At 40.9% G+C, this 15681-nt stretch overlaps 1 protein-coding gene across 5 annotated transcripts; it reads left to right on the top strand.

Moving 5' to 3' along the window:
- The first annotated feature begins 10 nt into the window (after positions 1-10).
- Afg2b (AAA ATPase AFG2B) lies at positions 11-15681 on the top strand. Of its 5 annotated transcripts, XR_016539713.1 has the most exons (11): positions 23-1166; positions 2437-2622; positions 4818-4976; positions 6148-6357; positions 7119-7311; positions 9050-9180; positions 11314-11439; positions 13170-13374; positions 14171-14248; positions 14899-14932; positions 15605-15681. XR_016539713.1 is itself a non-coding variant. In XM_090358478.1 (8 exons), exons 1-8 carry the CDS (start codon positions 72-74, stop codon positions 13335-13337), a joined length of 2268 nt encoding a protein of 755 aa, XP_090214604.1. In that variant the 5' UTR covers positions 23-71; the 3' UTR covers positions 13338-13445. The 5 variants fall into 5 exon arrangements, 3 of the variants coding, with proteins under 3 accessions (XP_090174551.1, XP_090214605.1, XP_090214604.1); XR_016539714.1 differs by lacking the exon at positions 14171-14248; XM_090358478.1 differs by lacking the exons at positions 14171-14248; positions 14899-14932; positions 15605-15681 and having other exon boundaries at positions 13170-13445.

Raw genomic sequence — 15681 nt, 5'->3', positions numbered from 1 at the left:
GGCCTGGAAGCGCGTATCCGGTTGGTTACAGCACGACTCCGGCTAGCCGGAGCCTGGTTCTTCCTCTTGTCATGGCACCGGACTCGGGCCCCACACCTGAAGGGCCGCCCCTAAAGCTGTTACTGGTAGATGCTAGGGACCGGGGCACCCAGCGCTGTCGCCTGGGCCCGGCCGCCCTCCGCACCTTGGGCGCGCGCTTGGGCTCCGCGGTGAGCATCTCGCTGCCGGATGGCGGCTCCTGCCTCTGCACTGCCTGGCCGCAGCGGAACCGCGCCGACGGCTTCGTGCAGCTCGACCCGCAGTGTGCGAGTCCCGGGGCGGCGGTGGAGACGCTGGGATCTCGGGGGAGGCTCAGCCTGAGCAGCTTCCACCTGGTGCCCTGTCCCCCACTCCGGCGCCTGGTCGTGTGGCCGGTGTTTGGAGAAGGGAAGGGCGCGCCGGAGACGCCGAATCCAGCCGTGGTGCTGGAGACCGCGCGGGAGCTGCTGAGGAACCGGCCGGTCTCCCGGGGCCACGTTCTGACCGCCCCGCCTGGCGCCCCGGGCCCCGTGGCTGCCCTGCACATCGTCGGCGGGTCGCCCAACCCGAACCCGGCTGGACTAGTAACCCCTAAAACTTGCATCGTCCTTAGTGGGGAACCTCCGTCGCTAGCTGAGTCCCCACCCGAGTTGACCTTGGGCGGCCTTTCCGAGGTGGCCGAATCGCTGCGGGAGCTCCTCTGCTTTCCACTGCGCTACCCCTGCGCCCTGGACGCGGTAGGGCTAGCGGTACCCCGTGGGGTGCTCCTGGTGGGGCCCGCCGGAGTGGGAAAGACCCAGCTGGTGCGATCGGTGGCCCGGGAGGTGGGTGCCCAGCTGCTGGCAGTGAGCGCCCCCGCTCTGCAGGGCTCCCGGCCTGGGGAGACGGAGGAGAACGTGCGGCAGGTCTTCCAGCGTGCCCAGAAACTGGCTAGCCGCGGGCCCAGCCTCCTCTTCCTGGACGAGGTGGACACCTTGTGTCCTCGGCGAGGAGGCCCTCACCAAGCTCCTGAGAACCGCGTGGTGGCCCAAGTGTTGACGCTGTTGGACGGCATCAGCGGGGATCGCAAGGTGGTGGTTGTGGGAGCCACCAACAGGCTGGATGCGCTTGACCCTGCGCTGCGTAGACCCGGGAGATTTGACCTAGAGGTGAAGATTCCTCACCCTGTCAACTCTTATCTTCTGGCATTAGTTGGTTCCCCCGGGCCCTTGCTAGAAAGCTTTGTGTGTCACTGAGGCCCTTTATAGCATTGCATATAAAGTCTGAGAAACAAGGTGGCCAGAAGAGGTTAGTTTGGTGGAGCAATTCCTGAAAATGAGTTCTGTAGACTTGGCAATGTTGAATTTTACAGCAACTAGATATCTGGCAAGTGTATTAATTTTAATATTCAAAGCCACTCCATCTTACAAACTTTGGTCCTAAATTGAATTTTTTTTAACATTTAAAGAATTAAAAGTTTAGCAATTAAGTGATACTGGACTTTTTGTGACAAGCAAGGAATTCTGTTCCTGACTGCTAAAATGTGGTAGGTTCTCAAAAATAACAAAGACTTTTTAAGTGGTATAGGTGATTTTGTTGTTGTTGTGAGGTTTGAACTCTGGGCCTGGACACCGTCCCTTCAGCTCAAGGCTACCTCCCTATCCCTTGAGCCACAGCGCCTCTTCTGTCTTTCTGATGGTTAGTTGGAGATAAGAGTCACAAATTTAGTGCCTGGGCTAACTCTGAACCATAATCCTGAGTTCTCAGCCTCCTGAGTAGCAAGGATTACAGGCATGAGCCACCACCCTGCCCTAATGTGATTTTTTTTTTGCCAGACCTGAGGACTGAACTCCAGGCCTGAGCACTGTCCTTAGGGCTTTCCTCAAGGCTACTACTCTACCACTTGAGTCACATCACCACTTCTGGCTTTTCTATGTATGTGGTACTGAGGAATCAAATTCTGGTCTTTGTGTATGCTAGGCAAGCACTCTACCACTAGGCCATACTTCTGGCCCGCGTATATATTTTTTATTATGCAACTTTCCCACCTCTTGCTCCACTGATAAAGTAGAATGCTCATATATTGAGAATCTAAGATATGCTTAAAAGTAATGGTGGCTCACTTCTGTAATACCTAGCTGCTCAGGAGGCTGAGATCTGAGCCAGCCTGGACAGACAGGAAAGACCACGAAATTGTTGTCTTCCAATTACTATCCAAAAGCCAGAAATGGAGCTGTAGCTCAAGTTTTGAGTGGTAGCTGCTAGCTTTGAACAAAAATGCTCAAGGAGAGCAAGCACCCAAACCCCTGACTTGAAGCCTTAGGACCAACACACACATGTGCATGTGTTAGTTCCAAAACAGATCACAAAGTTTTATTACGCGTGAGTATAGAAAATTTTAAATTGTAAATCTTAATTTTCCTGTTTTCTTTGCTTTAGGTTGTCATTGGGACTCCTACGCTTAAACAAAGAAAGGCCATTCTACAGGTGATCCTTTCAAAGATGGCTGTCTCCAGTCCCATGGATTTGGATCACCTAGCAGAAATGACAGTGGGCTATGTTGGTGCTGACCTGAGGGCACTCTGTATGGAGGCCGCTCTCCGTGCACTCTTACGGAGTGAGAAGGTGAGAACTGATCTGTGATAAGCTGTTTACCTTTTTATGAATCTGGAGCTTAAAATAAGTGTTAGAACATTTTTTCTTGGAGTGGTTTATAGCTTCCTCAGCTGGTTCTTACATAGTCATTTTTTACATCTCAACTCTATGTAGTCTAAAACATTAAAGGATTAGAAATGTGATTTTATATATGTGGAAGATAAGAATTTATATGCCCAAAAGGGTCATAGAAATCAAATGAAATAATACACAGTAATCTGAACTATAAAAAAGATTTTCAAATGTTAGTTGGTATTACCTAAAAATTAATTAGTATTTAATTACTCTGCATCTAATACTGAAAACCAAGAAAGATGTTGTAATTATGTGTTGCATAACAATGTTTTAGTCAACAGTAGGCCAAATGTATAGCTTAACTGTCCAGTAAGCTATACTATCCAAGTTTGTCTGGGTGCCCTTTTTGTTGTTGTTATTGTCAGTTGTGGGACTTGATCTTAGGGCCTAGGCACTGTCCCAGAGTTCTTTTGCTCAAGGCTAGCACTCTACCACTGTTAGCCACAGCTCTACTTTTGAAAGGTTAATTGGAGATAGGAGTCTTGCCCTGAGTGTCATGTCTGAGCTGGTTTCGAACTGCAGTCCTCATATCTCAGCCTCCTGAGTAGCTAGGATTACAGGTGTGAGCCACCAGCACCTGACTGTCATTTTTAAGGGCCCAGACCCAAACCTTGCTCCTCCTATATGTAGTCTCCTATCTGCAGGATTATAGGCATGTGCTTCCACACATAGGTTTGTTTTTTGTTTTGTTTTGTTTTGTTTTGGCTAGTCCTGGGCTTGAGCTCAGGGCGTGAGCACTGTCCTTAGGACATCTCAAGGCTAGAACTCTACCACTTGAGCCATAACACCACTTCCAGCTTTTTCCTATGTATGTGGTACCGAGGAATTGAACCCCGGTCTTTGTGTGTGTTAGGCAAGCACTCTACCACTAGGCCAAACTCCTGGCCCTTCCACACATAGGTTTTTGATTATCCAGGCTACCCTGGATTCTAATCTTTACCTACTGAGTAGCTAGGATTATAGACCAGAACCACCATGACCAGTCAGGAGGGTTTTGTTGTTGTTTGTGATTTGTACTTAGGGCCTGAAGACTGTCTCTGAACTTTTTTGCTCAAGGCTAACACCATTCTATCATTTGAGCCACAGCTCCTTTCTGGCTTTTTGGATGGTTAAGATAAAGAGTATCATGGACTTTCCTGCCTATGATGTCTTCAAACCACGATCCTCAGATCTTAGCCTCCTGTGTAGCTAGAATTAAGAGTGTGAGCCACTGGCACCTGGCAGTTGTTAAAACTAACAAAAATGACCGTGGACAGGAAATTATAAAAAGAACTTGTAAGATCAATATTTATAATAACAGCGATGATGATCTAAGTATAATGTAAAAATAGCTAAAGAGGATAAGATATGCTAATTTGTCATTTGTGCTGATAATACAATACTGTAAAAACAAAAGTCAAGAGTAGGAGGAAAGCTCTTGAGGTTCATTTCCTGAGAATGACCTAATAATGTGTTTCAGAGGATCTAGTCAATTTATAGTACTTTTATTCAGTAGTGTTGAAAGGATGACAAGTATAATGTTGACCTGATTAAAAATTTGGGAAACAAGTGAAAAAAGAAAATTAAGATGAAGGCTGGGAATGTGGCTTAGTGATAGAGTGCTTGCTTAGCATACCTAGCGTACATGGAGCCCTGAGTTCAAGTCCTCAGTACCAAATATGCAGAAAAAGCTAGAAGTAGCACTGTGGCTCAAGTGGTAGAGTGCTACCTTTGAGCAAAAGAAGCTCAAGGACAGTGTCCAGGCCCTGAGTTCAAGTCACAGGACTGACAAAAGGAAAACAAAATTAAGATGACTGTGTATATAATATGCTTCAGTTTGCTTATGTGTTTGAAAAGATTTAAGTGGGCTTATTGTCATGAAGGAAATGGAAATGAATACACAGAAACTGTTGCCATCCTCTGGGGATGGGTGCTGGTAGGAACTGATGGGAAGATAACTTTTTTGTACTTTTGCTATATGGATTCTTTTATGATGATAACCAAATAGATTTACAAGGATTTAAATTTAGAAAGGAATTGTGCTTTAGTAACACACAAAAGGCCTACCTAATTTTTTGTTTGATTCTGCTTTTGGGGATGTGTTTCTTCAGAACCAAGACCATCTTATGATTGATGAAACAGATTTTCGTGAAGCTGTTAAAATGACTCAGCCTTCTTCATATCGAAATGTCATTGGACTGGCAGACATAAAACCTGTTAGGTGGGAGCAGATTGGTGGCCTTGAAGATGTGAAGTGGAAGTTAAAGCAGGTAATAGTTCATCTTCTTAAGCCAATGAAATATGACACATTAATCTTCTGCACAGTTTTTTCTTTTGATTGGTCATGGGGCTTGAACTCAAGATCTGGGTGCAGTCTCTGAGCCTCTTTGTGCTCAAGGCTAGTGCTTTATCACTTGAGTTACAGTGTCACTTCTAGTTCTTAAGGGGTTAATTGGAAATAAGAGTCTCATGGGGATTTTACTGCCCAGGCTGGCTTCAAACTGCAGTCCTCAGATCTCAGCCTCCTGAGTAGCTAGGATTGAAGGTGTGAGCCACCAGTTACACAAAACGAAAACAGGCCACATAGACACTGCTGTTGCTGTGGTCACTAATGTGATCATTACATCTAAACTAGTTTTCAGGCCGTATTTAATCGGACAAATCACATTTCAAGATTTCCCATCTTCACATTCTCTTTAGTTTTTGTTTGAGAGGTTGTATGTATTCATGAACAAGTATCTTCGAGTTATATAGCTTTGAGACCAGTCTTGGTTCTGCCTCTTGACTAACAATATGATTTGGGCAAGTTAACTACTGCTAAGCCTTAGTTTCTGCATCTAAAATTGTGATAGTGGAACCATTTACCTGGGAAGTTGTCAAGACTCATGCACTATTAACCTAACATCTATGAGTGCTTACTTTGGAAAATGCTGAGGCCTTAGAGATGAACTGCAGTGTAGGAAGAACAGAATGGCAAAGCCAAATGGAACACAAATTGATACGTGCACTAAAAGAGAAAGGTGGATGTAACACAGTAACCAGGAGCAGGGATTTGCTTTGACTGGGGTGCTTGGGGAAGGACCTTTTCAAGGAAGTGACTCTTGGATGGAGACTCAGTGAGGAATGGCCACTCAAGGATGCTGGGAGAACGTTCAGGAAGAGAAAGTATAACAAGTATAGGTCATAAGATGGAACCACGTCAGGCATGTGGATGCTGGATTATGGAAAGCATTGTGAACTATGGTAAGTAAGGAGTTTGACTTTGCTCTTGTCTGAAAGGAAGTCATCAGAGGATTTAGGCAGGAAGTGGTTTTAGAATCTCTGGCTGACTGTGTTTTAGATCATAAGAGATGTCTAAGAATAGTCAAATGAACAAAAGAATCAACTGAATCATTTGACATGGTACACTGAAATAACTCTCCTATCACTTTCTGTCTATAGAGCATCGAATGGCCACTGAAATTCCCTCAGGAATTTGTTAGGATGGGCCTGACACCACCAAAGGGAATTCTCCTCTGTGGTCCTCCTGGATGTGCTAAAACTACCTTGGTGAGGGCCTTGGCCACAAGCTTCCATTGCTCTTTTGTTTCTGTGAGTGGAGCTGATCTCTTTTCACCCTTCGTTGGAGAATCAGAAAAAGTCTTATCACAGGTTTGTTTAGTTTCCCAACTATTTAAGTTTATTTTTAACTTTATTGTGATAAATTTCTGTTTTTATATATTTTGCTACTTTCATCTAATTATAAAAATTACACAGGTTTGCTTATAAAAAATTTAGAAAATATAGGAAAGGTTGAGACTCTGTAATCCATCTATCCGTTTTATTGAACTTACTTTCTCTTTCCCCTGCCCCCCCCATTTCCTTCTTCATTCTCTCCCTTGCTTCCTTTTTTTTTCTTTTAAAAATAAAGCTGTCCTTCTATCTGGCAAATATCATGTAACCCTTTTATTAATTACAATAAAAAATATTAAAAAAAAATAATAAAGCTGTCCTCAGCATTTTTTGCTCAAGGCTGGCATTCTACCACTTGAGCCACAGCTTCACTTTCTGCTTTTTGGTGGTGGATTTGGAGATAAGAGTCTTACAGACTTTTCTGCCTGGGCTGGCTTCAAACTGCGATCCCCAGATCTCAGCTTCCTGAATAGCTAGGATTATAGACTTGAGCCGCAGGCACTCAGCCCTGCTTTTTTTTTTTTTTTTTTGACATGCATGCTCTCAAATTTCACATTAAATATTCTCTTAAAGTAGATTTTTTTTTTACTCCTACATATCTTTATTCCTGTTTTACATACTCACCAATTTTTAGGCAATTAGAGTCATTCTATTTCAAAAATTATAAATAATAATACAGACAACATAGATTCACATGAACAGTGTTTAATGTTTTGTTTTTGTTTTCCTTCTAACAAAAGGTATTTCGACAAGCAAGAGCAAATACTCCAGCAATTGTGTTTTTGGATGAGATTGACTCAATCTTGGGGTCTCGCTCAGTCAGCAACTCAGGATGTGATGTTCAAGAGCGAGTACTTTCTGTTCTCCTGAATGAATTAGATGGTGTGGGATTTAAGACAATAGAGAGAAGAGGAAGTAAATCAAATCAGCAGGGTAAATACCAGGAGCTATAAACAGTGAAGAGGTATTTATAGCCAGATACACCAGAAATCCAGGCCAAAATTAAATAGGATCCTTGTATGCTTTGCCTTTCCTATACTACACAGTGATTGATGGTATTTCAATCTGATTTTGTTGGAATCTTTATAGGGCTGGTAACAATTGTGATTTGATCAGGAAAGGTAAAGGCAAATTATACAATAATCTTAGATCTATATAAATGTGTTTTTTTTTTTTTAGGATTAGGAATATAATTTTATTTACTACTAACAGAAAAGAGTATTTATTCTTATTTTGTTGCTACAAAAACACTTTTCATCCCTTTGTCAACATTTTTATGGAAAGCAAAAAAGATTCGTATTTTAGTAGTTTTAGTAATTGAAAACTTGGGGAATGAATTTCCTTGGCTATGATGAAGACTTATGGAGAAAAGAAGACCCCTTTTACTTAGTCTCTTTTCCAGTTAACAGCTTGATTTCTTTTATCCTTGATGGATCATTATTCTTTTATTCTTCCCATGGTTTGAATTGTTTCCCACTTTTAAAAGTTATTACATGGGGACTGCGAGTTTGGCCTAGTGGTAGAGTGCTTGTATAACATGCACGAAGACTCAGGTGCAATTCCTCAATACTACATAAAAGACTAGAAGTTGTGCTGTGGCTCAAGTGGTAGAGAGCTAGCCTTGAGAAAGCCCAAGGACAGTGCCCAGGACCTGAGCTGAAGGCCCAGAACTGGCAAAAAAAAAACCAAAAGTTATTTCATTCATGAAAAGAGAGTAAGTTTGGTAAGAACAGAGACACGGAATTAAAAGGGACCAATGAAGTGAGGTTATCTAATCAAAACTTTTTTTTTCCCCCTCCTCCCCTATTATAGAAATTTCTTATATAGAATCTGGAAGGTATTTTCCCAGATTTGTGTTAAATACTAACAAATGTAGGGAGCTCACTACTTAGAAAGATTATTATACTGAAAAGCTATTTTGATCATTTCATTAAATGATGTTGATTGCTTACTGTATATCAGACATTGTCTACTTCTGAATATATCTGCTCTTCATCCAGGGTTTGTTTATAATTGCAACTTGGGTTATCATTTCTGCCTCTGGAAAGAAAAAGAAAATATCCCTTTTTGAGAATGATAGGCATGGCTTTTCAAAACTATACAACTCCACATGTTAGTCATAGTCTTCTGTCTTTTCAAATGGTCCATTTTAGTTGTAATAATTGAAGGTTCAGGTGCTTTTGGATTCCCAAAAGGTATTTTTTGCTGCTCTACATATAGCCTTTTTTTTTTTTTTGCCCGTTGTGTGGCTTGAACTTGGCCTGAGCACTGTCTTTGAACTTTCTCAAGATTAGCATTCGACCACTTTGAGCCATAGCACCACTTCCAGCTTTTTCTGTGTATGTGGAATCAAACCCAGGGCTTTGTGAATGCAAGGCAAGTACTCTACCACTAGGCCACACTCCCGGGCCCCTACATAGCTTTTTATCATTCTCACAGGGAGATACGTCTCTCAGGACCAGCCACCTGCTTCACAAACATAAAGTAGTTCTTTATTATTATTTCAGTAATTTCTTGATGTCAAGTAGATGGTCTGCATAGGAGAGTTTATAGCATTCCAATATCAAGAAAAAGTAATTCCTACTTGAAAATGGACCTTCTAATGTGTGACTTCAAGAAAATGTTAATAAGAATAATGTATTTATATTGCTTTTGTTGTATTTTCTCTCAGAGTTTCAAGAAGTTTTTAATTGTCATGTCATGATTGTTGCTGCAACAAATCGCCCTGATGTGTTAGATGACGCCTTACTGAGACCTGGAAGATTAGATCAGATTATTTATATTCCCCCTCCAGACCAAAAGGTAATCACTGCATATTCACTCCATGAGCGTTCTCAATGCAAGGATTCTCAGTGCATCAGTCTGCACTCCCAAGACGCTCCACAGCCTCACACTACTTACACCGCCTCCGCCAGTGCCCTTCAGAGAATCATAATCTTGATCTGCCCTTTCAGAGAAATGTAAGTCTGAAAGTAAGGTGGTTCCTTGATTTCAGTGTGTGACAGGCACACTTAGTGCTGAGTCAACTCTGTATTACTTTGTATTAACTCTATATTAATTGTGAATTGATGAAAGGGACTGAAAGGGCTTTGAAGATCATCTTGTTTCAACCCTTATATTATAGAGAAAAGATCTGAGTATGTCAAGATTCTGCAGTATATTGAAAGAGTAAATCTTTCATTCTTAGCATACAGAGCCTCTGATGAGGCTAGGGAAAGACTCAGAGAAAGCTTATTTCCTTCTTTGAGCTTTTATCAAGGCCTTATCAAATTTTGAATAGATTAATGATAAAATAAATATCTGAGATACTTTTATTATATCTGATAATATATTATTTTGCAGTACTGAGGCTGGAACTCAGAGCTTTGGTATGTACTACTAGAGCCATGTCTCCAGCCCATGTGTTTGCTTCTTGAACTGTTGAAACATCACTGCTTTTGTCCGAAAGAGAAATTTGTCTTAGGAAGATATGTCTACAGTTGATTAGTTTTTTTTTTTTTATTGTAATTAGTAAAAGGGTTACATGATATTTGCCAGATAGAAGGTGCATTAATTCACATACATTGATACCCTTTCACATGTCTTGGTACAGTTGATTAGTTTTAAAAATTATTATAAGCCAGGCATGGTAGGTCATACCTGTAATCCTAGCTAGTCAGGAGGCTGAGATCTGAGGATCAAGGTTCAAAGCCAGCCCAGGCACAAAATGAAGGACCTGAGACTCTTACTTCTAATTAACTTCTAGAAAATGGGAAGTGGGGCTTGGCTTAAGGGTAGGGTGGTAGCCTTGAGCTGAAGAGCTCTGGGACAATGCCCAGAACCAGGGGTAGGATGGTAGCCTTGAGCTGAAGACCTCAGGGACAGAGCCTAGGCCCCATGACCCACAAAAAAATAAATAAAAATTATAAAAGCCGGCATCAGTGGCTCACACCTGTAATCCTAGCTACTCAGGAGGCTGAGATTTGAGGATTGTGGTTCAAAGCCATCCCAAGCATGAAAGTCTGTGAAACTCTTTATCTCCAGTTAACCACCAGAAAACCAAAAGTGGTGCACTGTGGCTCTGGTAGTAGAGCACTAGTCTTGAGCTGAAGAGCTCAGTGACAGTGCCCAGGCCAAGAGTTCAAGCCCCATCACACCACTGACCAAAAAAATATATAATATATATTATACCATATAATTTGTATATTACCATATATAATAGGAGGTATAATATAATATGTAATGCCATATATAATATATATGCCATATATATTATATGGTATGTTATATGTTATAATGTTTATGTTATATATTATAAAATTAAATTTTTTGCCTGATGCTATTATTTTACTAGTGACATATAGGCTATTGATGAATTAATCTTTCTCATCCTTTATAACAAAAGTGATTTCTGAAAAACTTATTTATGGCAGTACTGGGGTTTGAACTTAGGTCCTTGTGATTACGAGGCAGATACTCATCACTTAAGCCATGCTTCAGCTCCTGCAAAAGTGATTTTTTTTTTTTTTTTTTTGGTGGGTCATGGGACTTGAACTCTGGGCCTGGGTGCTATCCCTGAGCTCTTCAGCTCAAGGCTACCGTCCTACCCCTAGGCCTGGGCATTGTCCCTGAGCTCTTCAGCTCCAAGCTACTGCCCTACCCCTGGAGCCAGAGCCCCACTTTTCTAGTGATAAATTGGAGATAAGAGTCTCATGGTCTTTAGTGATGGGCTGGCTTTGAATCATGATCCTCAGATCTGAGCCTCTTGCATATCCAGGGTTATAGGTGTGAGCCAATATGCCCAGTTAAAAGTGTTTTTTTTTTTTAATTGTTTGAATCTCAGATAAATTTGTATTGTCTCTGTAATATGATAGAAAATTTAAATTTAAAATGTTTAACATATGATTGTATCTAACATACATGTTATAAAATATATTATTTTTAATTTTATTATAGGATAGGCTTTCTATCTTAGAAGTCTGTACAAAAGCCATGCCACTGGGACCTGATATTTCCTTAGAAAACCTAGCAGCAAAGACCCATTTCTTCTCTGGAGCTGACCTTAAAAATCTGTGTAAACAAGTAAGTTAATTAGTGAAGTAATCTATGGTTTAAAAGATGCTTTCATGTATTTAAATCTTCATTCACACACATGTATTTACAAAGGCTTGCATGTGTCAGATGCAGTGTATTGTGAAGTAGGCATTTGGCCCTTTTTACACAGCAGAGAGCCCAACCTAACTGCATTTGCAATTAAAAATAGTATGTCTGGGAAGTTTAGGGCACTACAGAAGCACATAGAAAGGATGTCAATTCAGACTGGATGCAGAGAAAGCTAAAACCAGGAAGCTTTCAGGAAGTTAGTCAGCTAAGGGAGACAAGGAAACAGTTTAAATAAAAGAATAAAATGAAGAGGATTGATGGTTTAGATATAACATGCCACCATGGCAGGAAACAAAGCTGAAGAAATAAACAGAAGGTCTTTGTAAGCTACCTGGAGATATTTAGGTTTTATTTTGAAGGCAGAAGTAAACATTGTTTTTTTCTTTTTTTGTAAGCTTTTACTAAACATAGAATTCACAAAAGCACACAGCTTGAGGGTAAAGTTTCTTGCTGTCTGCCAAAAGAAGAACCCTCCCTCCTTTCCTGACTCCCAATACTGGAGACTAGTTTTGCCAGTTTTCGAACATTATATAAATGGAACTATACGGTGTATAGTTGTTTTTTATTTTTTGTTTTTCCTCATGGGCCTTGAACCCACAGCCTGAGCACATGGGCTTTCTAAAGGCTAAAACTCTACCACTTGAGCCACAGCACCACTTCCTGGTTTTTTTTTTATTGTTGTTGTTGTTGTTTTTTTTCTGTGTATGTAGTGCATAGGGATCGAACCCAGGTCTTCGTGCATACTAGGCATACTCTACCACCAAACTCCCAAACTCTTGGCTCTGTATAGTATTTTTGTGTGTTTCTTTAACTCAAGATCGCAGTTAATTATGGCTTTATGTACAGTTGGAGTTTATTTTCATTGCTTTATAATATTATAGTATCTGAGTATTTTACATTTATTTAACTAGTCCTAAATATTGGAATATTTGTTTTCTACTCTTTCAATATTAAGAATTATGCTGCTCAGAATAGTTTTGTATATGCCTACTCCTGTGATTACACACATTTCATACAAGTATGTAACTATCCAGGAAGGTTTCTGGGTGACAGAATGTATTTTGACTTTTTCCTTTTATGATCAATGCTGTTTGAATTTCATTCTGTTGAAGTCAAGATTGCTATCATTAAAAATATACATGGTCTGGCCCAGTGGCTCATTCTTGTAAATCTAGCTACTCAGGAGGCTGAGATCTGAGGATCACAGTTCAAAGCCAGCCAGGGCACTAAAGACCATGAGACTCTTACCTTCAGTTACTCACTAGAAAATGGGAAATGGGGCTGAGGCTCAAGGGAAAGGCAGCAGCCTTGAGCTGAAGAGCTCAGAGACTGCATCCAGGCCCAGAGGTCAAGCCCCATAATATATATATACACGCACGCGCGCGTGTGTGTGTGTGTACATGTGTACATGGTCTGATAATGCAGCACTCCCACCCCCGAATAAGGCAAGGTTTCTATTATGAGAGAAATTATAATTTATTGAGTAGATTTTTAATTACTGAATTTTAGCTTGATGTTTCTAAGGACATGAGTATTGGGTTTCTGTAAAGTGAGACTGAGGTTTTGCGTTCATATTTGAAGCTTTATTCCCATTTTTTAAAATCTAAAATGGAATAAATTCATTCTTTTCTATTGTGTATCTCTCACAGGCTGGCTTGCAGGCTCTTGAAGAAAATGGACTGGAAGCAACCACAGTGAAGCAAGAACACTTTCTAAAGTCACTCGAGATTGTCGAACCATCCTTGAGTCAGGAGGACTTGACTTTATATGAAAACATATTTAAGAAAGAATGGTTTCCTAACTTGGATGATAGTTAAAATTACTTTATCTTATTATTTTGTTCACATTCAACATGTAAGTTTTTAGAGTTCATATGTAAATTTTCTATAAATAAAAAGGAAAGAAACCTCTGCTTGATGAGCTAAGATTCATCTTACTGGTGAAGGATATGTTAAAAGTACTGGAATTTAGGAAGAAAGTGTGTGTGGTTGTGCATGTGTGTAGTGTGTATGTGCATGTGCCACATACACTGCTACCAGGTCTTGAACTGAACTCTGGTCATCATGCTTTTGCTTACCCTTCCCCCCCCCACCAGTCCTGGGCTTAAGCTCAGGGCCTGAGCACTGTCCTTGGACTTTCTCAAGGTTAGAGCTCTACCACTTGAGCCTCAGCACCATTTCTGACTTTTTTCTATGTATGTGGTACCGAGGAATTGAACCCAGGTCTTTGTGCATGCTAGGCAAGCACTTTAACCACTAGGCCAAACTTCCAGCCCTGCTTAGCTTTTTTGCTCATGGCTGACATTCTACTACCTGAGCCATACTTCTAGTGCAGCTTTTTTTTGCTGATTAAGTAAAGATGGTATCTCGTAGACTTTTCTACTGGCTTTAAATCTCTATTGTTAGATCACAGCCTCTTCAGTAGCTAGAATCACACATTCCAGCCACTGGGCACTGCTATTTATATTGTTTCATAAGGATAACTAGTTTTGATAGATTGCTTTTTTGTAGTTATAAAATAATTTCACGCTTAAAGAAAAATTGCTGGTACCAGCTCAGAAACATAAGTCTTTCTTGAGTTTAAAATTTTTGGAGTACTGACCGCTTGTTTTATATAGACAACTGATTTCTGGATTTGTGTTTGTCCAAAGTTTTGTCATGATAGATTTAGGTTATGCCAGCAGCAGAATGCTCCTGAGTGGTCTCTGTCCTCAATATCACAGCTAGAGGTAAGCATTACCTGCACATTAGTGATGTTGATTTTGATTACTTGTTTATGGTCTTGTCTGCAATCTCTCTTTTTATAATTGTAATTCCTTAGAAGATATTTATTTTTCCTATTATTGAATAAATAAGGATACTAGAATATTGGGGCCAAGAGTTTGGCCTTGGCCTAGTGGTAGAGTGCTTGCCTAGCATGCATGAAGACCTAGGTTCGGTTCCTTGGCACTACATACATAGAAAAGCTGGCAGTGATGCTGTGGCTCAAGTGGTAGAGCACTAGCCTCAAGGAAAAACCAAGGACAATGCTCAGGCCCTGACTTCAAGCCCCAGAACTGGCAAAAAATAAATAAATAAAATCTCAGTCTGGTTTTGAACTTATCACCTTTTACCACCTTCATGTGTCAGCCTTCTAAGTAGCTACGATTATAGGTATGAGCCATTGGTGCCCCACAACATTTCGTCTTTTAAAGCACCTTCTGATTCACTGAGCAGTGTGCTATATACTAGGTTCAAACTGCTCTTTGTTCCACATCAACAGCCATATATAGAATCCCCCCCCCCCCCAGAACCGGCCTTAGTGTGTAGAACAATCCCTAGAATACCCCAAAGTCCAATTTCTAATCGTTTATTTATTTTTTTTTTTATAAATTCCTAGGGTGGGAACAGAGTATCCATGACGCAGTACACTGGTAAATTGGAGTAACAGGATAGCTAGAGAAGGTTCTGGAAGTTCCTGATCATTGTGGGTAGGGAGGCAAACATCCCTGTGCCTATTATGAACATTGGAGCAGTCAGAGAGCGATAGTGGTTAGTGTCACGCATGAACCTGTCAATTTGATGGGTGCAGCTGAGCCTGCTTTACATCCTGGTTATCTAGATAACACTGGTTGCATTAGTAAAGCTATGAACCCATTAGATTCAGGGTGGAAAGTGATGGTGTTCCTAGACAATGGATGATTGGGAATTCTGGGGAGTTTTGCCTACCGCAACCTCAGACAAAAGGTCAGATCCTTGACTGAGTCGAAAGAAAGGATTCAGACACAGCTAACTGTGCGAGAACCATAGCAGTTTATTAGCAAGGAAGCACAGGACACTGTGCAGAGGGTAGAATGAAAGAGATGTGCTCTTCTGTCTGTAGCGGAGCATTTATAGGTATTTTGGTTTATGGCTGTACTGACCCCATGGCCCTTTTAATTACGTTGGCTGTTGTCTTAGTGCTTCATCTGAAAAGATTTATTATTGTGCTTTTGTGACTTCAGTAAGGAAGTTAAGGGAGGCAGGAACACAATCATTTGCTTATCTTATAGCCATGTGTTACATTACTAAGATACTTTAAACATTTTGTTTCTCTTTTTTTCAAGGTCCAGTGCTTTAAGCTGTTTGTTGTTTCAGTGACTGTACTTTGAGTGGAGCTTGAGTACTACGTGCTGGAATAAAC

The sequence above is a fragment of the Megascapheus bottae genome, chromosome 25, assembly GCF_031878675.1.
Source record: "Megascapheus bottae isolate mThoBot1 chromosome 25, mThoBot2.hap1, whole genome shotgun sequence".
Classification (NCBI taxonomy): Eukaryota; Metazoa; Chordata; class Mammalia; order Rodentia; family Geomyidae; genus Megascapheus; species Megascapheus bottae.
Note: the sequence above shows the minus strand (reverse complement) of the source record. Positions and strands in the feature narration are given on the sequence as shown.

What these genes read in the sequence shown, in the direction of transcription:
- Afg2b (XM_090358478.1), top strand. Translation starts at nt 72, where the DNA reads ATGGCACCGGACTCGGGCCCCACACCTGAAGGGCCGCCCCTAAAGCTG. An exon ending in TGAAGTGGAAGTTAAAGCAG is followed by an intron (nt 4,977 to 6,147) that starts GTAATAGTTCAT and finishes TTCTGTCTATAG; the next exon opens with AGCATCGAATGGCCACTGAA. An exon ending in TTCCCCCTCCAGACCAAAAG is followed by an intron (nt 9,181 to 11,313) that starts GTAATCACTGCA and finishes ATTTTATTATAG; the next exon opens with GATAGGCTTTCTATCTTAGA.